This window comes from Solea senegalensis, linkage group LG1 (assembly GCF_019176455.1).
Source record: "Solea senegalensis isolate Sse05_10M linkage group LG1, IFAPA_SoseM_1, whole genome shotgun sequence".
NCBI classification, from domain to species: Eukaryota; Metazoa; Chordata; class Actinopteri; order Pleuronectiformes; family Soleidae; genus Solea; species Solea senegalensis.
The window spans coordinates 12,819,056-12,843,495 of NC_058021.1; the positions used below are offsets into that span (position 1 = coordinate 12,819,056).

The 24,440-nt window shown below is 37.9% G+C and overlaps 4 protein-coding genes across 4 annotated transcripts in view; 2 read left to right on the forward strand and 2 right to left on the reverse strand.

The window, feature by feature from the left end:
* The first annotated feature begins 2,285 nt into the window (after positions 1–2,285).
* On the forward strand, positions 2,286–6,953 carry elovl1a (ELOVL fatty acid elongase 1a). Its single transcript, XM_044040220.1, has 9 exons — positions 2,286–2,442; positions 2,740–3,147; positions 4,291–4,386; positions 4,797–4,987; positions 5,089–5,169; positions 5,286–5,342; positions 5,461–5,566; positions 5,921–6,060; positions 6,166–6,953. The coding sequence occupies exons 3-9, from the start codon at positions 4,326–4,328 to the stop codon at positions 6,472–6,474; spliced, it is 945 nt and encodes a 314-aa protein (XP_043896155.1). The 5' UTR covers positions 2,286–2,442; positions 2,740–3,147; positions 4,291–4,325; the 3' UTR covers positions 6,475–6,953.
* Positions 6,954–9,000: 2,047 nt separating this feature from the next.
* On the reverse strand, positions 9,001–14,107 carry cdc20 (cell division cycle 20 homolog). Its single transcript, XM_044034949.1, has 11 exons — positions 14,052–14,107; positions 13,410–13,608; positions 12,194–12,327; positions 11,976–12,072; positions 11,473–11,598; positions 11,098–11,294; positions 10,386–10,480; positions 10,064–10,301; positions 9,826–9,951; positions 9,577–9,694; positions 9,001–9,471 (listed from the first exon to the last, which is right to left on the reverse strand). The coding sequence occupies exons 2-11, from the start codon at positions 13,597–13,599 to the stop codon at positions 9,296–9,298; spliced, it is 1,497 nt and encodes a 498-aa protein (XP_043890884.1). The 5' UTR covers positions 13,600–13,608; positions 14,052–14,107; the 3' UTR covers positions 9,001–9,295.
* Positions 14,108–15,969: 1,862 nt separating this feature from the next.
* On the reverse strand, positions 15,970–20,428 carry LOC122782307. The gene is made up of 6 exons (XM_044046629.1): positions 20,110–20,428; positions 18,418–18,600; positions 18,065–18,322; positions 17,141–17,239; positions 16,865–16,882; positions 15,970–16,691 (listed from the first exon to the last, which is right to left on the reverse strand). The coding sequence occupies exons 1-6, from the start codon at positions 20,174–20,176 to the stop codon at positions 16,606–16,608; spliced, it is 711 nt and encodes a 236-aa protein (XP_043902564.1). The 5' UTR covers positions 20,177–20,428; the 3' UTR covers positions 15,970–16,605.
* A 3,678-nt stretch (positions 20,429–24,106) lies between these two features.
* Positions 24,107–24,440, forward strand: part of ppp1r7 (protein phosphatase 1, regulatory (inhibitor) subunit 7) — a 6,592-nt gene continuing 6,258 nt past the window's right edge. The window contains exon 1 of the mRNA XM_044044205.1: positions 24,107–24,186. Coding sequence (XP_043900140.1) covers positions 24,147–24,186 — 40 coding nt within the window. The 5' untranslated portion in view covers positions 24,107–24,146. The remainder of the gene's footprint in view (positions 24,187–24,440) is intronic.

The following is a 24,440-nucleotide window of genomic DNA, read 5'->3' on the forward strand; positions in this document are numbered from 1 at the left end:
GTGTCAACTAAACTGTTTGGCCACTGGGTGTCGCTGTTTCACTCTCAAGATTCAAAGGATAAATACTACAGGTGAAATTAAAATGTTTCTGTTAATCATCAATGCCATTGATACGTCTGTGTTGTTATTCATAATACATTAGTAAAATACCGTCTTTATTCTTTTCTCCGTAGTAACATTTAGTATAGTATTTAGTACCACTAGTAGTCAATATAATATAAATTTATACACACATATACATATATGTATATATATATACATATATATGTATATATATATATATATATATATATATGTATATATATATATATATATATATACATATATATATACAGTATTGTGCAAAAGTTATAGGCCACCATTAGATTTGTTGTTTTAGCAACGACGGTAGAGGATAATTATTTCAATTTCACTTTACTGGACCACATCCAGAAAATATGTATGCAGTTTTTCAAATGAGAAACCCTTAACTTCCAAATGTGAACACAAACGACAGGTTGTCTCAGCACAAGTATGTCAGCAATGTCGTAATATTGCACTCTGGCACATTATGGAACACAGTAGCCGTGGCATGTTTGACATTGTTGCTAAAGCACTCATGGAATCTGTTCCAAATGACAAAGATATCACTGAAAAGTGAAGTGTATGAACTTCATAAACAATGGGAGTCTCTCTTGACTGTAAAAATAAACTACCGTGCTGTTTGCTTTCATGTTTATAAAGTACCCTCATGGCCATGTGTGTCCTCTCACATCCACAAGCATCTGTGCCATCTAAATTGTCACAATTGGCTAATTGAAGACCAGCGGTGGGTCTCGAGGACTCTGACTATTACCTTGTTATGCTGTTGTGCAGAAACCTATAGTCTCCAGACAACACAATTGCTGTGCTGTTGTTTGTTATAAATGCTGCCACATCAGGACTAAACTAAATGAGAAATGGACCACAAGACCATAAGAACAGGGAGGATGTTGTCCTGAATATCAGCAGCATGTTTTTCAATGATAACAACTCTCACATTCATCTCCAGTTTATGCCTCAATCTCTACCAGCCATCAGTCTGTGCTTGGAGCCAAAAAAAAATGTAGACAGCAAAGCAACTATTTTGTTTTTGGAGGTACTTCATGTTTGCACACTTTAGTGACTGAAATGAGGTGACATATTAACTTTGTAGGAGCTGGTTTACACTCATCGGTGTAGCTTTGTTTCTCCATTCAAGAGTCAAAGATTTATTTGTTACGTGTAGTGTAAGTATGGCAACAGTGAAATAAAAATGTGACTATACTGTGTAAGGGTAAATAGTGTAAATATGAAATACAAGAAGAGCTAAGAAAAATTAAGCTTGAGGCTTATGGCTTGAGGGAAGAAGCTCTTCTTCAGGGGTTCAGTCTTGCCAGACGCCTATGTGGATGAAACAGCATGTTATTATTCTGAAAAGAATATACACAAATGCAGCAGCTTTAAAAGATGTGACTCTATGCAGCTTTTCCATTGCAGAAACACTTGTGCAAAGAGCGGCCTTCCCCCTCATTCCAATACAGATCAATAAGTGAAACTGAACTGTTTCATATGTTAAACAAGTTCAGTGTCTCTTTTGTTTGAATTGTTTTTACCTACGGCGAGTGAGAGTGCCACACCTTTGAGTAGCCATGAAGTAGCCACTGGTCATGTGTTCAGCTTCTCTGAAATGTACCCACCGTTCACACGTTAAATTCCTGTAAACTCAAGTCGGTCAAAACATGTACCCCCCCCCCTCCAAAATGACTTATTCTGAATTCAGTTTCAAGTAAATTGAATCAAACACACAGTGAGGTGTCGCATTTGTGGTGTCTGTCTTCAAATGTCCAAATGAAAAATCGCCATGTCACATTTGCACATGAACGTTTGTCTAATTTATTTAAATGCCACATAGAAATTGAGCCCAAGTGTTTAAAAATCATGAGGAAAAGCAGTTAAAAAGTAAAAAAGAAAAATAAGAACAATAATGTAAGAGTAAAATACACACAAGGCCATATTTAAAATAAATATGACACAAAACAGCATTTTCATGTAGAATCAGACTGAATGACATTCAAAATATGTTCCACATTCAAACAAATGTTTCAATGTCAATGGCATTTGTGGCAGAGTTGCATGTGCTCAGTCTGAACAATGAAACAATGTAAAGTGACATTGGTGTTTCGTCTTTCTTGCCCTCTCTCTCTCTCTCTCTCTCTCTCTCTCTCTCTCTCTCCCTCTCTGCATCATTCACACCATTCCTTTCATTCCAGCCAACGTCTCAGTCTAACGAACGTATTGAGGAGGAAACTTTGCGCACCATCCTGGCCTCACACCCTTTATTGCTAGGCTTGGGGAACAGGTAAAACCAGCAGGGTCTGGGCAGGAACCCAGCCTTTAAGCCACTGTGCAGGAAGGGATGGGCAACTCACAGTGTGACACAAGGTTAGTGAATGTAATTGATTTTACCTTTGGCCGAATTAATGTTTGAGGGACTTTTTTGTTTTTTTTATTTGTGCAACCCTTTTTATCTTTTACTGAGGTCAGAAAATTGTAACATGTATTTAACAAAGAACATTCTGAGTCTACTAGTGTTTTTACACAAATTCTATTTTTTTTAACCCTGTGTTTATTAATTGGCTTTTATTTCCAAACAATGGGCCTTTTCACCCCCCTGGTCTTGGTTTCTTTGACCATCCTCCAACTCTGATCCTATCCCTGTCACCACCATTGACGAGACAGTCCAATCACTGACAGGCAAACTGCAGATGGAAAGGTGGAGCTTAGCACTGAAACAGGGTGTGGTCCTGAAACCAGCAAGGTCTGTAGTAGTGGCCTTGGGTTTAAATTGACTTGAATTACTTCATTCTCGTAGTCATCATAGCTGGCCTCTCTCACTTCCACTCATCACCCTCTTACTTTCTGTCCATCTTCACACATCTTTCCTATCTATCTTTTCTATGAGAGTTCCCGCGCCGGTTGGATTTTCAGTGAAACCTTTGAGGACAGCAGCTGGACAACAGCCTCCCACGGCATAGCTGCTGTGTATGTATCTGGTCTCCACTTTATCACCCACACTGGTGCTGCTGATCTCTGGGATCTTCAGGGTTGGCTGTGCAGGAGGCAGGGCTGAGGAGTGGTGCTCAGCAGGTGAGTCACTTTCTTCCTAGAGTTTTAGGGGAGTCACCTCACTGGCCAAACTCAATGTTGCTGTTCCTGTTACTGTGTGTTGTGCTTTAATTGTAAGTATATGTATTTGTCTCGTATTGTGGTGTTAAGGAATACTCCCTCAGCTCAATTTTTAATCAAGCTTCGGGCAACAAATCATTCATTCTGTGTCTTTTAAAACATTTTCTGGAGTTGCACCGGCTGAAAAACCCTGATCAGCTCAGATCTTGAAAGCACATTTTGGCTAGGTTGGCCTCATGGGCCAGGTTCTTTGCCTCACCTGTTTTACTTGCTCTGTTAGTCAGCATGAGAACATTTCATTGTGTTTAGACTGACGGCAGAACAGATGTCTTCAAATTTTGTCAGTCAGTTGTTGGTTTTTGTTGCTGTAAATTGTGGGTACAAGATCTTTGTACAGGTTGTGTTCCTCATATTCCTTGTTTAAGTCACAGACCACCATTAGATTAGATAGTTTGAGCAGTGCTATAATGACCATACAGTATACTTCTTTCTCAATCACTTTGTCGGAACACACCCAGAAAATACGGGAAATGTTGGCTATGTAGGTTAAAACAAACAGAAAACCTGCTTCTACGGGTTAAAATGTCAAGTATGTAGTATGTGACCTCCCCTTACACTTAAACCGTCAGAATGACCCCAGCTCTCTTAAAACTGGAGCTGAACCCTGGTTAATGTTACCGGTAAAACCTGTGTCTGTCCCATTTAATTCATCTGCTGGGAAGAGGGTATATTGTGCCAGGTTTATTCAAGACACGTTTGGGGATTTCACACACACACACGCACACACACACGTTGTACAAGTTAAACTCATACTAGACCAATTTTCAGTCACATCATTCCAATCCAAATGCCAATGTGACAGACATAAAAAAACAAAGCTGGTGGTGCCAGTAGACTATTGCACAGTACTGTATGTTTATGGCACAGAGAGTTGTTTGATGAGGCTGAGCAGCTGTCTCGTATTTGTTCAGTCAGTGAGGAGGCAGCTGGACAGGTCACTCACCCCCTTACCTGCCCAGTTCACCTTGTTCTCTGCTCACTCTTACCGTCCTGGTTTCTGAATCTTTTTGTCTTTCCTTTTTTTTTTCTCTCTCTCTCTCTCAGGAGTTTGATAAGAGCAAAAAAAGCCATTTGTCACAATGCTGTCGGAAGCCCTGTCACACGTTTTAAAAATGCATAGTTATCTACAATCCAGAACTGGTGAGTGTCTTTTGTTTCTGTCTACAATTTTCTGAGTTTTCTGCTTTTGTTTAAATCTGAGCAGTTGCATGTGGAGTGGTCAAAATGTTTTCTAAAAAGATATATAAGCTGACTAAGGGGCAACAAATGGTGTAAATACAATGTAAAGGAAGTCGTCACACTGACAGCTGGAGTGATTGATTAATCCATTCATGCCTGATTATTGCTGCCTTGTGCTTTTGTATAGCATCTTTATTTATTGTTACTCTGTTGACAATGTTGATTTGGTTATACAGTTGTGTGTATGATACATCCATGGTATGATGTTAAATGACCCTGTCTTTGCTAGAACTCAATAAAACTCAACTAAATCTAAACTTCAAATGCAGCAGACACCCATGATTGATTGTCCACGTTTGTTTGTCCCTCAGATGTCCGAATCAGAGACTACCCTCTGATGCGGGGCCCTGAAGAGATGACCACCATCCTTTTGGCCTATGTCTTCTTCTCCGTGTATGTTGGGCCCCGTTTTATGGTGAACCGCAAACCATACAGCTTAAAGAAAGCCATGGTCGTCTACAACCTAAGCATGGTGTTGCTAAATGCCTACATAGTCTATGAAGTGAGTAAAAAAAATAAAATAATGACAGCTGGGGTTATTTACTGACTCAAATCATCAAATCATGTTCCCATTAAACTGATCATGCGTTTTTGATGCCACAGTTCTTGGCTGCTGGATGGGCCACGACCTATACATGGAGATGTGACCTCGCTGATACTGCCAGCAGCCCTATGACTTTTAGGGTAAGGCAGCAATAGTCTGTCTCTATTATATAATGTGTACAGTCTTTGTGTCCTTTTTGAATGTTCATGTTTGGATATTTGAGATGACGGCTGTTTTCGTCTCTTCCTCCCACCAGATGATACGAGCCTCTTGGCTTTTTTATATTTCAAAATTCATCGAACTCCTAGACACGGTAAGGACATTTCCGTCTATACCCTATGTACCCCATGTTACAAAACACATGTTGGATAAGTTATAGTTCATGTGCACATAACATTGGTCTTAGCTGTTTTTTTTATTTTTAATTTTAGGTCTTTTTTGTGCTGAGGAAGAAACAAAGCCAGATCACATTTCTCCATGTATTCCATCACTCGGTCATGCCCTGGTCGTGGTGGTGGGGCATCACTCTGACTCCTGGTGAGGATTACTCTGCTTTACACTGTGTAAAATGTGCTAGGACATGAATGTTGGGCTAATTTAGAAAGTGCTCTAACACCACATTCTTCCCCCAACAATACACCTGTAAAAATGTCTGGATCTGCACTAAATTGCACCTGTTCACAGATGGCATCCTATTTTGTATCTGATATTTCTTTGCTTATCTTCGCATTATCTCATAATTTGCAAAATACAAAAAAAATATGGCTATGATTCTGGCCATACATGATAACACCCTAAAGGAATGACTTTTGATAGCTAGGAGATGAATAACTGCATTGTTGATTACACAATAAAAACTAATAATTGCTTTCCTGTATATTTCTCCTTAAGCTGCCGGCATGGGCTGCTTCCATGCCATGGTGAATTCAGGAGTGCATGTTATCATGTACTTCTACTATGGACTCTCTGCTGCAGGACCTCGCTTCCAGAAATACCTGTGGTGGAAGAAGTACATGACTGCCATCCAGCTGGTACATTATTTATTTTAGAATGATTTCAAACATGTTCTTGTTTTGATCTTTACTGTCCAGAATAACTGATTCTTTTTTTGTATGTCCTTTCCTCTGTTTTTACAGACGCAGTTTATCATGATTTCCGTTCACATCAGTCAGTACTACTTCATGGAGAAGTGTGACTACCAAGTTCCCATGTGGATCCATTTGATCTTGATGTACGGCGTCTTCTTCTTTCTACTTTTCTCCCACTTCTGGGTGCAGGCCTACATCAAGGGCAATCGACTTCCTGTGCCAAAAAGCACCCCAAAACTGAACGGCTCTGCAGGTGAACCAATGACTGCAGTGGCCAATGGCAAGCACCTGGAGAATGGAAATGCTTCCCATCATAGCAATGGCAAAATCCTCATGGGCAAAGTAAAGGAGGTCTAATGTGGTGACTGGAAATGAGGAGGAACAAGGCCGCTCTATAAAGACCACCTTGAATTTGTCCTTTTGTGATTCATATCCAGTAGTGGATTGGAGTGACACACATTCCGATATACTACTTCTAAACTTTTGTAATTTTTATATAAATCTCATGCTTTTTGAAACTATATGCACACCTCTTGGGATATGAATGCCTTACTGGTGACATTGTGATTGTTAGTTGTGAGTAATCATTAACTCTGACACTCACTGAATGTTGAGCTGGTGCACATTTTGTCACTGATTAGTGTTCTTCAACTCAAGCTTGAGGCCACGCGAGCTTGACCTACACTGTTTGGCCGGCATGACCCTGTTTGTTTGGACGTTTTGCACCGTTTCCACTGAAGGCTAGCACATGATGTAAATAACTGCTCAAAAGTTTGTCAAAATTAGGTTTTCATTGTAAATGTGAATGTTGCTGTTCTCCCCACCCCCACCCCCACCCCTTGTATTTATTTATCGTTTGAAATAAAATACATTTTAGATAAAGGTTTGTCTCATTTGGAAAGCAGTTGTGGTGTGCACACATGTTTAATAAAAAAAAAAGCCACACCGAAAATGTTCAATTTTAAGAATTGTGGAAAAGAAATGTTACACTGTATATTACAGCATTGTGATTTTGCATTTTATTTTGCATAACTAGGTGGTGACTTACACTGCTCTGTGTGTTCATTATTCATGTTGTGCAACAGTATGGGATGGTGTATTCTCAACACAGTCTGAGTGAAACCAAGAGTGCTCTTTCTCATTAGAAAGAAATAAACAAGATACTGCAGATAGTTTCTGTCAATCACTGCACGAGTATGAATTCATTAATTAGCATACCAGTGTTTTGATTTTTGATTTGACGCTTCTCTCACCTTTTTAAATTGGGTTGTTTTACCCTGATTATGTTCAAAATATTAAAATGTTTAATTAGAAAACGATTTTTCCATTTTACCCAATTCTGGGTGTCTTCACTTCTAATGAAGACTAAACAGCTCCAAAATAAATTTTAAAAACGCTGTTGTTTGACTTAAATTTTTTTGAAGCAACATGGGAAATTATGTCAGATCATGCAAAGGCTAAATACAACATACTTAAGCTAAGAAATGTTGCTGTAAAATGTCAAACAAATATTCTTCTCCCATACAGTGAAGAAGAAATAAACAGCCCACAACATGACTTAGCTAGAATGTTGTTACAGATTTTTATTAGCATTTTTTTTTTACTTAAAACAAGGCTAATGTGTCTAATTAAATCATGAATGCACTGCTTGTTGGTCTGACCATGCTTTTTTTGGCTGTGGGTCGACCTCAAAGCTCTTCCACAGACGAAAGGTCTGGGTAAGGTCATACCCTGGCTCCACATATATATGTATATACAGTGTCATTTAATATTGTTCTTAACTTTCACCTGTGTCATTATCATCTATGAGTGTTTGTATTTTTAAACTCGTCAATTAAAAAACAAAGAAACAAAACAATATAGCTGTATATATATATATATATATATATATATATATATATATATATATATATATATAAATATATATATATATATATATATATATATATACATATATATATATATATATATATATATATATATATATATATATATATATATATATACATACGTGTGTATACCGCCATCTAGCGGGCAAACATGATAGTAGATCTTCAAAAAGAATAAAATCAACTCAATAAACCAGAAAACTGTTTTCCATACCCAAACCTTTTTTCTTCTTTTTCCTGACACACATTGTTGGTTCACATCAGTAAGCTTTTACGTGCTGTTTAATTACCAGTTCTGCAAAAATATTGTTATTTTTGTGTTGCTGTGATGTTGTTTATGTTGTCTATCAGTAACCCTGTTAAATGTGCAACTACCTGGCCATGAATGTATGCAGTTATGTACATCAGTGCAGCCACAAATACCATAGACATAACAGCAATAACTACAGTGTATCATGCTGGTGTGAACTGCACATTGTCCTTGATTGCAGGTTGCCCATTTGATAATTAATTCAATAAGTGGATGTAGTTCAAATATACAGCTGCTATTAATGAAGCTTTGAATTACAATGTTTGATAACCACTGCCTTTGACCCATTTCAGTCATGTCCTGAGATCAGTGTCAACGATTGTCAATTACTAAATGAATATTTTCTTGTTTCTTTGCTCCTTATCACAGAGAGATCATTAAAATTGAATAATTTGCAAGATATTTGAGAACATCATGTCCAAGTTTAAGAAACAAGTTCTTGATCAATGGAGAAAATTGACCAATGATGAAAATAATCGTTAGTTGCAGTCCTATTCAATTAATTTAGTATTCAATCTTCTATCCTGTCCTTTCAAACCATGTCCACACAGACTAAAAGTGAAACAGGCATGAAAGACTAAATGCAACGTAGTCCAGCTAAGAAATGTTCCTCTAAAATGTCAAATTGACAAGCACTGAATTTAATACAAAACACATTTCAATTTGTATAAGCAACAGACAAAATTAGTTATGCAATCAAACAATTTATTTGTAGCCCAGTTCAGGATTTAAAAAGGCATCCCATTACAAAGCAAGCTGAATGAAGGTTATAAATACAGTTGCAGAACACACAAGTTGAGCAAACACCCAATTTTGCTTTACAACATTTGTAGACCTGTATAAATAATACAGACAGGAGCAGTAAGATGTCGACGATGGCTAAAACACTGGGTGGAAATCTTTATTGCGAATTAGATAAAATATTTGTGCAATTTCATTTCAGAACAGACCCAAAAAACCTCAAGTTAAAAAAAATTATTTATCGGATTGAATGATGAAATGTACCACCAGTTGATTTAACCATCCTTTCTTTGGCCTTCTTAACAGGGTCAACTTCAAAGCTTTTCCACAGGCGAATGGTTTCATCTCCTGCAACAGTTGCAACGGTGGAGCAGTCTGGGCTCAGAGTTAAGTTGAGAACTCTGTCCTCGTGGCCTAAAAACAAACAGAAATTACATTCAAGTATAGTTCACTAAGTGTTATTTAATGTAAAATATGAGAAACCAGCACAGAATCTGTCTCCTCAAAACAATTACATACCATTGAGCTCTGCGACTCTGGTGAGTGTTGGATACTTCCAGATTACAACGTTGTTGTGGGCATAACCATGGGCAGAGACCAGCTCCTTATAATTGGGCGCAAACACCAGTGACGAGATCTAAAAAGGCACAGTTAACATGTAATCAATAGCCACGTTAGCTGTTCTGAGTTTAGTTCTCAAAACCAAAATAAAAGCAACATTATCAGATAGTGATCACAAAAACACAAGAATGTATCAGTGGGCAGTACCTGGGACTGAGTGTCAAGTGAAGTGATGCAGGAGCCACTGTTTACATTCCAGATTCGGATGTGACGATCACTGGTACCACCTCCAGATGCCAGGATGTTTGGCTGCCATGGACACCAGGCTAAAGCCTACAACAACACATCCAAATAGATTTTACACACCTACAACAGAATATTCACGACAAGTATCTTCGTGTCATCACAAAGGTTAGTGAGACAAGTATATACTGTAGTTGTCTACCTTCACAGCTCCTTGGTGTTCGCTCCAGCAGTGGACCGCCTGGCTCCCGTTGCTGGCGCTTCCATCCTGCACACGGGGCCACACACACACCAAGTTGTCATTGCCCCCACTGGCCAAGTACCGCCCATCTGGAGACCACTTCAGCCCACACACTTCCTGCGAGTGACCATTGATTGTGGTGATATGATGGTTTGCAACCCTCACATCATGATGGTGAATGTTCCCTGATCTGGAGCCACTGAGGGGGTAGGAAACATGACTTTTAGTCCATCAAAACCATTTGAATTATTGGTCTTAAAATGAGACAAGGAAACAACTGTACCTGGAAAGAATATGGTCATTCCAGCTCAGGCTCCCAACTCTAGCTGTGTGGCCACCCATGCTACGTAAACGCTTCTGGTTATCAACATCCCACAACTGAGGAAAGCACAAAAAACAAAAACAACCAGTCATTAAAAGATCCTGCAAAGCAAATTCAGCATTTGATTTCTTCTCTTTTATGCATTAGAAAAAAGTGGCTGAGAACAAAATGTGTAGAGTAAAGAATTCTGGAGTCAACACTGATAAAAATAGTAATACAAAAATAGTTCCTCTCCAGTAGTCTTTTCAATTTTTTTCCCAGTGTGTCTTCACTTGTAAGTCACTGCACCTGCTCCTACACTACACAAGTGTCTTACCTGGGTGAAAATAAAAAACAAAAACACAAATGACCTAAAGATGAGGAAACGACATAAAACAGAAAGTACAGACTCCTGCTGGAAGAGGGAGAGAGATGGTGGAGGAGGTGCTTTTTGTTAATATTCTGTGCAACACTGACATTCAGACTTTGAGTGGGTAGAATATACATGCTTTAAAACCCCTTATTTAAACACCTAGACATTTTTTTTAATCCCTCAAATATGGTATGGTGGTCATTAACATTTTCCAGTGGGCCAACAAAGTCAGAAGTGATATTTTAGCAATTTACTGGGACTTTAAGTTCCAGGCCTCCTCATGAACTCCAGATCCATGTGTACATCACCACACACACTGACCTGAATTGTGGAATCACTGGTGCCGACAGCCAGGTAGCTTCCCTCTTTGGTCCAGGACAATGAGCAGATGTAGTCCTCTTCCCGGTCCATTTTCATAAGAAGAGTGATGTCTCCTTGAGTGGCATCCCACAGATAAACATTGTTGTGAAGAGCCACAGCAAGAACATTCCGACTGCTCCAATCAAGCAGATTCAAATCTGAAGAAGAAAATGTACAAATGAGAACTTTGATTTACACGGATCACTTTTACAAAAAAATGTTTTATCTAGTGCCGTAGTCTCACGTATTGGACATTAACCATGCGTCTGATTGTTGTTTATATGTATAAAACATCACTTTGACATACTCCACACACCAAATTGATAAATTACTTACAGAAATCATTTCGAAGGTCAGGAGCATCCAAGATTCTCTCAGGAGTTGAACTTATGTATCTTGTCTTCTTGACTGAGGCAGGAGTCGCAACCTGACTGTAGAGGACTTTCAAGTTGTTTCGATAGCCTATGAAAACAGAACAAAACACACTGAAATCCCTGCCATATTTATTCATACTTTGCAGCATGTTGGTATAGTATCCTTAAGGGATGGGAATCTGTACCCGTCATTATCGTTTACTGGATAGGATGTCGAACAGATAACTATAAAGTTTGATACAATCCAAAAATCCTTTAAATCACAGCCGAGTCATATTTGGGCTCTGCTCTTTTTGGGAGAACAATATTTGTTACACAGTTGAAAAATTGTCTTTGAAATGACTCAGCACAAATGAAATACCGGCTTCATAGTTGATCTAAAATTACGGTATCAGTACAAGTACAAGTTTGTGATATCATAGAAGAAACAAAAAAGTGATATTGTCCTATCCCCAACATCCTTACCTTCTGGTGCATTCAGTGGTTTCCCTCCAAGGTGCAGGATCTTTGCGTCTTCAATGTTGAACCCATTTAACGAGACAGACCAGGCTTTCTGGTTTTCCTGTTAGTGTTATACAATCATCAATAAACTCCCAAACTTGCAAAATGAATCATAGACAGCATCTAACAAAGATCACTTGTTCTGGACGACATACTGAAAAACTACAACACGTAAAGCTTACCGATGTTGTATTGTTTGGGTCCACAGGCTCATTCTCCTTTGTGAGCAGGAAACTTGCCACATCCATTTGGTTACTGTTTCTGGTGGGAATGAAGCGGTCAGCACCAACCTTGGAAGGTGTTTTTTTTCCTTTGCCTATGAAACAAAAACATATTTCTAAGACTGTACAGAGAGATTGACGACCTATGGCTGCAGTCTGATAGAATGGGAAACTGCTCTGCATAAGGTAGGAAGGATCTGTAACAAGTGGTGAAGGCAGCTGACCAACTCAGGGTTTCCCCCAGTGCATTATAAGCCTGGTGAGCCTGAAATTGCCTTGCTTGATCTTGCCAAATTGACTTGGCTGTGACTACTTCAGTTAAATTATTTAAATGTATATTTTGTAAAGTTTTAAAAGGCTATACTTGGTATGTGTTATGTTACCCTCTTTTTTTAGAATGACAAGAGGGCCTTAATTAAGATTTAACTTAACTGAAAACAATTGTATTTTTTTTGTGTTTGTTAAAACAGTATTTCAAGAGTGGGCCTTTTTGAATAGTTAGTGTTTAAGTATTGTTAATACATGTCTTAACATAAGTCGTAATTTCAAGTTTCCTGTCAACTTAACATTTTTTTTTTTTAAATAAAAACACAGCGGGTTACCTGCACCAGGTTTAGCAGGTTTCCTGGGGGAAACCATGCAACTGATATGGGACCAACAAAATGCCCCTTTTAGACCAATGTCTAAAGGGGGCATTTACATTGGGAAAAAGCCTGTTCTCTCCTAAATCCCACTATACAGAGTAATTCAGCTTTACAAATGGTCATTGTAAATCTCCATCCAACAACAAAATTAACAAAGGAGTCATAAATGAAAAAAAATCTAATCAACTGTTGTACATACTGTTTAACAACTCCAAGCATCAAGACCAAATAATTAATATTAAGATTGATATGTTTACTCAAGAACAAAAGAGACTGTTATAAACAAATGACCACAAAAGCACCATGTACAGTGTGCATGCTTGTAATTCTTCAATTTAATGCACAATAGTTTCCCTGTTGACAACTCCTTTCTTAATCTGTTGTTCAGACTCTGGGTGGTGATGGAGATTTAGAATAAATGTGTCTCATACGGTCTTTTGATGAGCTGCAATAATCACCGATCTGTTACATTTTACATGACAATTATATTAAAGTTTGCAGGGGTAACATTGCTCTTGTGTGAAGTACATTACCTGGAGTTTTGCTCGGTGTTTTGGAGGAACTCAGCGACACATTGGAAGATTTTCCCGGAGTCAAACAGCTAAGCCCAGAGTTGTTGGAGGAGCTGGTCTTCCTCTGCCACCTCGCCACAGGAGCGTTTGTGATGGGCATGTCCAGCTTCAAGATACTGTGGATATCGTTCTCTAACCCAAACTGCGCCATTTTGTCCAACTGTTTACACGAAAGAAAATAAAACCGTAAACTTTATTCTGCAGTGTTTACTTGCAACAAAAGCTAGTTACGCCTGCGCACTGTTAGCTTAACACTAGCGTTAGCACTACTTTAGCAGCTGGTTAGAACCAGTAAATGTTTCTTTCGAGGACAAAAACGCTACAGTTAAAACAAAATTTGCTATAATCACACAACCCATTAGTTAAAGCGACTGTTTTTAATACTAATTAAAGTCACCTGAACGCAAATCTACATCGCAGTTTGTAGCTTTAAATCGTCAACGGCTAAGTCTACGTCGAGTCGAAAAATAAAATTAAACTACGCGGACATTCATCCATTTAATTTGTCATATTTAAATCAAAAGTGACTCTGCTGTTGTCTCAAAACGAACACGTACGGTTACATTTTCCAGAAAATACGGAGAACTCCGAATTTACACTTACCTCACTATGCAACAGTTTGAATCTGGTGAGAAACAACGTCACACAGTTTAAATGCTTGTATCTCGTACTGTGATTGGTTGATTCAAGGAACTGCTGCATTGCTATGGTAACGCTGTGTGTGCGTCGACGTGATTGGTGGATTGAAAACAACTTTTCTTCTGCCATAAAAATAAATATCGCCATCTAAAGGGAAAACATGGTAGTAGGTATTCATGTCAACAAACCAGAAAACTACAGTATTTTCTTATTTTCTATACCCAACCCTTTTTTTTTTTTTCCTATTTCTGACACACATTGTTGGTCCACTTCATGGTTAGCACAGTTAAAATTATGAACATTTATCAATATTATGATTTTTGGTGAGTGAGTCACTGAGTGTGTGCGTTGCTGTAAATTGTTATATAACCTGTTGTCAGTCATTAAAATCTGTTGAATGTGCAACTGCCTGTCCATGAACACAGAGGACAGAGTACAGCCAGAAATAGTATAGACATAAAATAACTAAATTGCAGCTATAGTGCAGTGTAAATGGAATTGTCCTTTATTGCAGGTTGTCCATTTATATATCACAGATACATTGCATATAGTGGGGAATCATGTTCACAAACCTGGCTTGTCCTCAGCAAAACTTTCACCTTTTTTTGTATTTTCATTGCAAGTTTCAGGATTCACGGCCAATGATCAGAGATCCTGAATAATGTAATACAAAGGTATATCTGAGATTTCAGCAGAGCATCCTAAAATGTTGGTTTCTTTTATTTGTTTTCAATTATTCCGTTGATATTATTGAACACTTTTGCAATATTATATAGATAATGATGATGGATTCATTCATTTGCGAGCCAAATGTAGGGTAATTAGTAATTAACTATTAAATTGTGATTGTAGGGGTCCACACAGGTGAATGGTGGCTAGCACTGTGGCCTGAAAGCAAGAGGATCAAATCCCGTTCTCAGAGTGTGTGTGGGTTTCCTCCCATAGTCCAAGCACATGCAGAGGTTAATTAAAGAGGTGTAGATGTATGGATTGTGATTTAATTGTTGATCAATGTGGTGCAAAACATAATAAAAGCCCAATAAATAAGAATGGCCACTGCTTTTCTGAGCTGCTTTTTAATCCAAGTAGCAAAAATAAACTGGGAAATGAAGCAAAAAAATAACAAAAAAAAAAGTTTAATCCCACAAGGTAATTAGCGACATGCTGGTGCTCCACAGACCAGCTCAACAGCTAAACATTTACAGTGCATTCTGTTATTGACCAACCTTTATCCACATACATTTGGTGCTTATGCTAATGCTACCTTCCAAGAGAAGATAGTCAAATGAAAGAGCTGGGTTTGCTTGTGTTCAAAATGAAAATGTTACTTTCATCTATAGACATCCCCCTCCTTTTATTATGGAAACCTGAGAGGAAATTATGAAAATCTCAAAAACTGAACCAAGAGGTATTTCAACAGGTAACAAACCTCTTCAATGAGGTGAAAATATATACGTTTAGACACTGGAGTAACAAAAACATTACAATGAAAGTGCGCGTGACAGTCCAGTGTGTGAAATATAAGTGGAATTATTTTAATTTGGCAGACATAGAAAAGTACAATGATCTGATTATATGAACGGTTTTCATTAACACATGATCAGGGACCTGATCAGCTCCACAGACCACCATGTTTTTACAATAGCCCACAATGGACAAACTCATTTTGAGTTTGGATGTTTACAACTAAATTTTACTCACCGTTAACTTAAATGACCCATATCTCTAATGAATAGCAACATATAATACAGTTAATGTTCTATAACTGGGTATGAGAGAAGATTAACATCCCAATGTATGATCATGAACAGTGTGAATTGTGGATTTACTTGTTTTCTCAAATCTGTTGTTGTCACAGCATATTGAGGTAACTGAAAACAGGTACATTTTGGGATCTTTAATTTTATTCTCAAGAACAATAGGACACAACATAGTTGACAGCTGCAACAGTATACAGGCTCTCAATTAACATTAGGACATTATTTACAAACCAATCAACAACACAGAAAAATCAGCCTCTTGGAGAACTGGACGTAATCCCAGAGTTTCATTATTTCAGTAGCCTTCATCAACATACTGCAAGACAACTGGTTAAATTCTCAACTTATATGGATTAGATTCTGTATGTGCTTAAGCAGAGTTTTCACTGTATATTTCCACACATTTTTTGCACTTGAACGTCTCGGACAAGTGAAGACATCTGCAATAAAATAAGTGTGCAAAATTTATTTACAGCAGGCAGTGGACATACATTTATCTCCCTCTCTTTCTCTGTGGGTCTATATACAGTATGTACAGAACAAATTACATAAACAGCAAAAGGATCAGTGAAACATGCATATTAAAGTGCATGTAATGATGTGGTCTGAAAATCAGATTGGTTCATTACAGTGGTAGACTGTTGCTGGTGTGGCAAGGGTTTTGGTTACATTCATTTTAGTGACATTGTCCGAATACGATCAATTCAGTACATGGATGTAGCTCAAATATAAGGCTGCTTTTAATCTGGAGCTTTGAATCACAAGGTTTGATAACCATTGCCTTTCTGCTCTGGACCCATTTCAGCCATGTCCTTGGGGTAATGTATAAGTGAGCCAACAACACCTACAAAGAAATCAAAGAAAAGAGATCAGATCAGTTTCAATGTTCTATATGTATACTGCATATTAAATGGTTTATTATCATTTGCCAATCAAGATGGACAAAACCACATAACCGACACACAAAACCAGTCCACGCAGACTATAAATAAAACACAGGCAGTGCTGTTTTCTTACCTCCAGGGTGCCTCAAACCTAGGCAGAGGGTGAGAAAGACAAAACTCATGACCATGCTTCATATTTCCCCATATAACTGTGAGGCTTTATACCAAATACATCATGTGACATGTTTTATAACAGCGAACTATACTGCATTTTATGGGGACATCTGAGGAATTGCAGGGAAAGGCAAACCTTTATCAAAATAAACCTGCATCCTGGAGAGTGCTTTTGAAAATGAAACTGTACAACTCCTACTTTCAGTTTTCAAATGAACAATCCCTTTTTACTTACCCCGGTGTTTGGACAGAAGGAGGCTGATTAAGATCAGGCCACTAAAAGCCAGTACTGCCAAGAGTGGAATCAGAATCTGAGGCACAGGAAACCCTGAAACTAAGAGAACATTACAAATATGTAAACTAACTGCTTGTAAGAAAAACTGGTAACTGTCAAACATGTAGGACTGTGTGTGGTGATGGACTGAAATCATTGGAGCAGGCCATTTTAATATTTAAAGCATGCATTTTGTCATGTGACTAACAGTCAAGTGTTATCTGCTGCTGCCACAATCCTCAGCCAGCAGTGGCATTCAAGCATTTTCCTTTCAGAGCCCGAGTTACCAGAAAGCTACAGGTCTAGACCTGTGAAATACATAACCCATCACATAGTGGTTCTTTAATCACTGAAGCTCAAGTGAGAATAAAGAGCAGTGAATTTCTTAAGAAATACTGCAGAAATCATTATGAAAAAAATCAGGCTTATGTAGAGTGATAAAATATATGAATGGGTAAAATTAGGCACGGCTCAAGTAATGATCCAGATTTTGTGACTAAACACGGGTATTCTAGGGGTGAACCCTTAGTTCAGTTTGTGAACAGTTGCAGTTGTTGATGAGTTCAGATAATATGTTTAAAGTATTGAACATATTTAAGTTGTATGTTGGCAAGAGCACTTAAAACGTGTTGGGCATAACTACTCTATATGCTCTTAAAACAATTTGAACGTTGCTATTACACACCATGATATTTGATCTAACATACAAATATACCATTATAAGAGACATCGGGTGTACTGATCTGCACATTTGTACAACTGCAGCACTATACAGAATCTACAGTTGGTAAATCATTACGTTTCAAAAACATTATTTGCACAAGTTGCTCTTACAACACGATTACAGAAATTGCGTTTACTCTCAATGCCATCATGTACACAAACCTGATTGATCCTCCATCAGCTTCAGTTCTCTCATTAAGTTGATGCATCCCTCTTGAAGACGGAGCCGCTCTGCCCTGATGCGCTGCTCTTCCTGGTCCCACAACACTTTGAGGTCCACGGCTTCAGGTACATGAGCCGTCCATGTGTCGGTGTGGTCCAGAGTGAGACAGACCTTTCCGTCACAAAAGACGCGGTCTTTCCACTGCAGCTGCGTCCCCTCCAGTATGCATTCACGGGAACGAAGAACAGTGTGGTTCCCTATGGAGCAAGATATGAACAAGAAGCATTCAGCTCTGACAACATCTGATCTCGATCATTCCATATTCATTTTTAGCACATTATGATTTTCTTACTCAGCACTGAAGTCTGGCTGGCGCTGCTAAGAGTTGGAAGGTGTGCATCAGCTGAAATGGATTGGATTATGCTATTAAATTCCTGGCTTGTGGCAGTAAGAGAGACTCCATTAAGAAGAACCTGTTCCTCAAAACGCTGAGAACCCAGCACTCCCCATCGCTGGGCCTGAACTATGACAGCTTCTAATGGGAGAAAAACAAAACACAGACTGTGAGGAACAAAATAGAATGGAGACTCAAAATACAGCACTAGACTTCGAGTCTGTGTTCGAATGTTTTTGAGATATGAATCTGAATTTTTTGTCAAATGAAACTTCAGTAAAAGAGGCTGTGGGTCTGGCACGGTGTTAACTTGCTGATTCGAAAACAGCTCTATCTTAACACGGCACTTGAGGAAAGGTAAATATACGACTGAAAGTACAAGCAGTCCCTCTACCCAATGTTCCTGTCTTTACATAACATTATTGAAAAGGTTGTTCATGCTTTACATGGTGCAACTTGAATGCAGTTTTTATTTATCCTTTATTTAGCCAGGAAGGTCCCATTGAGATACTCTCAAGATAGCAGCATAGATAGTAAAAATAGTTACCGAAACAAGACAATGTCAGATATAGAAGCTAAAAGGAGGTTATTAAACAGATAGCTTTTCTATCTCAATTAGTTGTCTGTAGGCATGAGCAGATCTGATACTCAAAATCAGTATCAGTGTAATACCACAACAACATCACTCGATCGAAACAGAAAGAAGACCAAGAACCACATATGATCTTTAAACCTTAAAGCACAAAGCAACATGCTGTAAAGAGAGACATGTGCCACCATCTTCATGGGACCAGAAGATGAGTGAAGGCCAAGTACATCTGCCACATACGTGATAAATTCATCAACAGTTGAATAGTTTACAAGTAATTAAAAAAAGGCTGTATCAGTATTTGTAGATGCTCATGATTATGATAAGGGCATGAGAAAGTGACACGAGCCAGTTGTAGTTGCTTAAATGTCACAAACACTCCATTGATTGTCACAGAGGAGCAAAGAAACTCAAAAATCTTCACATTTAAGGTGTTTTCATAACAAAACTTAAACTGATGAATCAATTATAATATAGCTTACAATTCATTTAGTAGTCAATAACTAATGAATTAACTGTTGTTGCATGCGATCATGGCATTTGTCAAATAAATGCAGCTAAATAAATATTTAAAAACAGTCCCAGCTTTGCCACACCCATGAGATCTCATGCAAAAACAGTAAATCATTCCCTTTTTTTTTCCTCGCACAACAAATGTAAGATAGTGTCAACAAAGACTGGGGTTGGTTCCACTCTCTTGTTAGTGTTCCTGTATAAACGGTTACACATAAAAGAAATACTGAATTTAATAAGGTATAAAAAAAAGTAAACATTTGAATATGACAGAAGCTATACAGTGAAGGAACAGTATGAACAAGGCAGTGCAGTTTAAAGCACTTTTCATAACAACAGATACAAAACTTTCGAAAGAATTCAGTGTAATGCCTATAAAATAAGTAAGTATTAAAATAGTAAAGCGAGGGCAAAATACGTAACTGAAATATAAACATATGTTGAAACAAGAAGTCACCATCTAAATAACATACATTATCTCAACAACGTTGTTTTTACTCTAGGACTAAGCTGAAAGCGATGTAGTCATGCAGAGACGAGTTTCTCACCCAGTGTTACTTGAAAAGCCATCGATAACTGCCACAAAATCAGCACAAAAGTGAAAAGAAAATGCATTTCCAGGGTCTTTTGTCGTCTCTACTCCAGCCAATGTTCCGCCGTCAAAGGAAGGTAAAAGACCAACGCCTCCGTCTCAGTTTGCAGAAATAGCCGGGATTATTTTAAGCCATTTAAACGTGACTAGTGTACGAGTAAATGACATGAGAAGAGAAGAGAAGAGAAGAAGGCGAAAGCTTGGACAACAGTAAAGAACGTGACAATGACGGAACACACTCTCTCTCTCTCTTCGCGTCGACGAAGTTAAATGTACATCCTTCTCATCTCTGATTGGCTGACGTCGCAGATATAATAATCCTCTTTTCCTGTGGAGGAAGGTGGATCCAGCAGCTCCTCCTGAGGCCTGCGGTCACTGCTTCAGGTGGTTTTAACGGAAACAAGAAGGGTTTATTTACCCACGACAAGAAACATACTGGTCAGGTGTGTGTGTGTGTGTGGTTCAGGTTCAGTTACTGCAGCATATTTGTAATGTACTGCATTTTATTACACAACTGATATTTATTTTACGTTTCCTTTTCATGTTATAATTACACAAAATGTATGTAAAGTTTTTATTTTTATATCTTTACCCTGACACGGGAGTTTAAGTTGTAATGTGAAATGGTGGTTTTCTGTCCTCCACGTTCACTTTTGGGGTGACCACCTGGTTTTTAAGGGTGTGTCTGGAGAGGTACGTGATGTGTGCTTGTGTTATTTATTCAAGTTGGTGTGTTCCTTAAAAATAAAAGGTAGGCCTATCACACACACACACACACACCTCACCCCCATGGTTAGCTTTGAAATCAGAGGTTTCCCTGCTTCAACGATGTTTAATAAAAATGTAAAATGTCATGCAATAAGTTTGTATAACTTATTAAAATTATTAGATCTGTAGAAACTCCCCTTGTATAATGTTTTTGTATGTGACTTACTTTATATATTATGTTTCATTTTTTTATTTTGAAATTCTTTTTATATTCTTTTCTTTTTTGTCTTTTTATATTTATTTATTTATTTATTTTCCTATTTTTCAATTCATGTTGTTAGAAAGTGTGTGGGTTCATAATCTTTGTATCATGATATACTGGTGAGGAAGCTGTTGTATGTATGCTTGTTGTCAAATCGTGTCAGAAATAAATGGAGACTGTCTCCAAAAGATATTCATCGCATGGCGAATTCTTCACAACACAGACCGCAACACTACACACGGTCACATGTGGATGCCATAGATAGCAGAATATTGGTTGCAAAAGGGAAGTTGCAAACCAGTGAGGCCATGACATAACCCCAACTTCCTTCCTGACCTGTGGTGTTTGTAATGTTTAAAGCTGTAATACGTAACTTAAATGTAAACAAATCTGTCACACAGTGCTGATTACAGGGGCTTTAAGTCACCTTTTCCTGCATTCAAACCCTTTTTTGATGTCAATGCATGAAGTGACTAAGATGTGACCTAAAAATAAGTCCTTCAGCAATGTCACCCATCGTCCACAATTGCCCGTCAACTGAATTATAGGAAATTGAAAGCAGAGGTATTATTGAAAGCAGAGGTAATTAAGTTGTCCAGCTTCCTGTTAGTGTGTGGCACTTCCGGAAAACTGTGAAAGGAGTGAGTCTGCTTTTCTGCAAACACTTGGAACTATTGATAACTAATTGAAATGGCAGGTTGCATGAAACTAGGATAAGGGATTTAGATGGGCTATGTTAATTATCCTGGCTGAGCGCATAAATTACCATGCAGATTTATTCTTTGTGGTTAGCCTGGTCCCAACCAGGATATGTTAATTCTGCTGCTCAATCAGAATCAGAAATAAACATGTTTTACATGTTATTCATGAACTTTTTGGCGTTTTATTAAACCAGACATTTTACTAACCTGCAAATATTACAGTGATTACATGTGGTTCAATGTCATTTTAATTCTGATTAGTCTTGAATGATTGCATGGAGGCCTATGTTCGTATTTGATTGAAACATTTTGTGCAGGTGTTGAGATTATGCATGTTCCACAGTTTGAGAACAATGGGATCTAGGTTTTCTCTAACCTCAGTTGTCTATGCTTTGTGTCCAAGAGGTATATGAGGTCATCAGGCAGAAAGGAGGCCATGCAATGTCAGACTACTCCGATCTTAGATCCAGATATTATGAATACTCTGCAATCTTCTAAGTTCTATTTCAGTAATTTTCTTTGTGGTATGTCCACTTCCAGACCTCTGTGTTTGTCATGCTGGGCAATATAAATAAAATAGTTTTGACTTGAAAACATTGCCAATGTCTATACAAAACGCCACATTTTACAAATAGGCTATCGGCTCAAGCTGTATTCATAATCTATCCACACATTTCCTTTAGGGTTTGGTGTTAGGAAATTGTTAATAAGTAAATCTAACTGCTGCCAACTGTCAATGATTCTGTGACCTGAATTTTCCAAAGATATTTAATCAGATGGTCAGTTAAACACTATCCTACGTGTTGACAATTATTGTACATCCCAGTGAACAAAAGCTTACAGTTCTGAACTTTCTCTTATTTTGATACTGACTGACACCGTCTATTGTTTTCGTCAGCCTGATAATAAAGAACAATTTGTTCATCTTTGTATCTCAAACGTGGGTCATAAATTATCTTGCATGTTCCTGTTTTGTTTTTGTTTGTTTTTTATCGTATGTGATGCTTAATGTAAAAGGTCTTTGTTATCAGGAATAAATGACACAGATACATACTGATACAGATGATTAGATATTCTAAACTTCTACAGCTAGTATCTTTGGTTAACTTCTGCACATGTGTGTTATAGTCACCATTATCACATTTAATGTAATCTCCAGGCCTTTAGACTGACTTCCTTCTGCAGGCATAATCTTAAAATGGAAGGTATGTGTGACATACGTGATTGTGTAAACAGTCTGTCTGAGAGTGCAGGAGAGTTTACAGGCGAAGTGAGTTTTAGGAGTCAGGCCCTCTATAAATAAACTGTCTTTGTAGCAATATGTTGTAAACTTACACAATGGTAGTTTCTTTTTTTAATCCTTGGTATGCATGTGATCCTGCTAACTCTAGGTAACTTTAGGTTACTTAAATGTATTTACAGTTTTATCTTAGTCTTTACATTGGTTCTTTTGAAAAAACAAACAAACAAAAAAAACCTCAGCTGTGACATGCAGTGGGAATTCAACTGGGACCCTTCTTTTTCCTGTGTAGCATATGTGGTCATTGCCAATAAAGACCAGAGAAAATATTGCCATCTTATGCAAATCCATTGCATTTGCCAATGCATTTTTGGATTGACAATAAAAGTATTAGTATTAAACTTTTGATTCATTTTAAATTCATTAAGAAAAAAAAGCTGACTGAAAAAACCCCAAGGGTATTTTATCTGGAAATGTGATTCATATGTATGGTGAAGGTAAACAAAAAACATGATCTAATAAACACATCTTAATTAAAATAGACAGACTTAGTTTGTAATTTCTTGTTTTTATTTATCCCATCTATTATTAGATCAGTATCGCTAACACTGAATTATAAGTAAGGTACAATAACTGAAACAGACATGGAGCATAGGTGCAGTTCAGATCACCCTCTGTCTCCAAAAGTTTCCTACGGATATTGGTCTGTGTGCGTGCATGATCACAATCTTGTGTGTGTTGACCAAGCTTTAGTTGTCTCTTGGGTTGTTCAAGACATTATAGCTAAAATTTTACTTCTTTTCTTAAACTTTTTTTTTTAACTTTTCTCCCACAGGAAATGTTTTGAAAAGGCAGATCAAAGGCGATGTCATTGAGGAAATGCAGAGTACATAATTCACTGCTAAATGTATTGGGGCAATGCATACATTTTAATATAATAATAATAATAATAATGATGATAATTACAACTACTACTACTACTATCACTTGGTTTTGTGGGGCACAGTGCCCCCGTGTGTTTAGCCGCTGAATGAGCCTTCACCGGATTGGCAGAGCGGTTGTCAGGAGTGTTTACAAGAAACATGGCTGCACTGTCTGTTGGAGAGCTTCAAGAAATGGAAGGTCAGTAAATATGTAATCATGCAGCCGCGTCCGCTTTGCATCATCCGGTTCAAACCGTACCTATTTTTAAAAAAACATGTCTGGTTTCAAAGTAGCACATTCTCGTTGTCTTTGCTACCAGCCAGACCTCCATCCTTGACTAGCCAGCGAGCTAACAAGCTAACAACAAGACTCGTTAATCAATATTATTCAGTCAACTCGTCCGGTCTTGGACGAGTCATCTACGGCTACGTTCTCTCTGTCTGGGTCGTGGT

Coding starts and splice junctions, on each gene's coding strand:
- elovl1a (XM_044040220.1), top strand. CDS start 4,326: ATGCTGTCGGAAGCCCTGTCACACGTTTTAAAAATGCATAGTTATCTA. Junction 5,567..5,920: donor GGGCATCACTCTGACTCCTG/GTGAGGATTACT, acceptor TTTCTCCTTAAG/CTGCCGGCATGGGCTGCTTC. Junction 6,061..6,165: donor ACATGACTGCCATCCAGCTG/GTACATTATTTA, acceptor CTGTTTTTACAG/ACGCAGTTTATCATGATTTC.
- cdc20 (XM_044034949.1), bottom strand. CDS start 13,599: ATGGCGCAGTTTGGGTTAGAGAACGATATCCACAGTATCTTGAAGCTG. Junction 12,328..13,409: donor AACACCGAGCAAAACTCCAG/GTAATGTACTTC, acceptor TTTGTTTCATAG/GCAAAGGAAAAAAAACACCT. Junction 9,695..9,825: donor CACTTGACACTCAGTCCCAG/GTACTGCCCACT, acceptor GTGCCTTTTTAG/ATCTCGTCACTGGTGTTTGC.
- LOC122782307 (XM_044046629.1), bottom strand. CDS start 20,176: ATGCATTTTCTTTTCACTTTTGTGCTGATTTTGTGGCAGTTATCGATG. Junction 18,601..20,109: donor GGCTTTTCAAGTAACACTGG/GTGAGAAACTCG, acceptor TTCTCCCATTAG/AAGCTGTCATAGTTCAGGCC. Junction 17,240..18,064: donor GCTGATGGAGGATCAATCAG/GTTTGTGTACAT, acceptor ATGTTCTCTTAG/TTTCAGGGTTTCCTGTGCCT.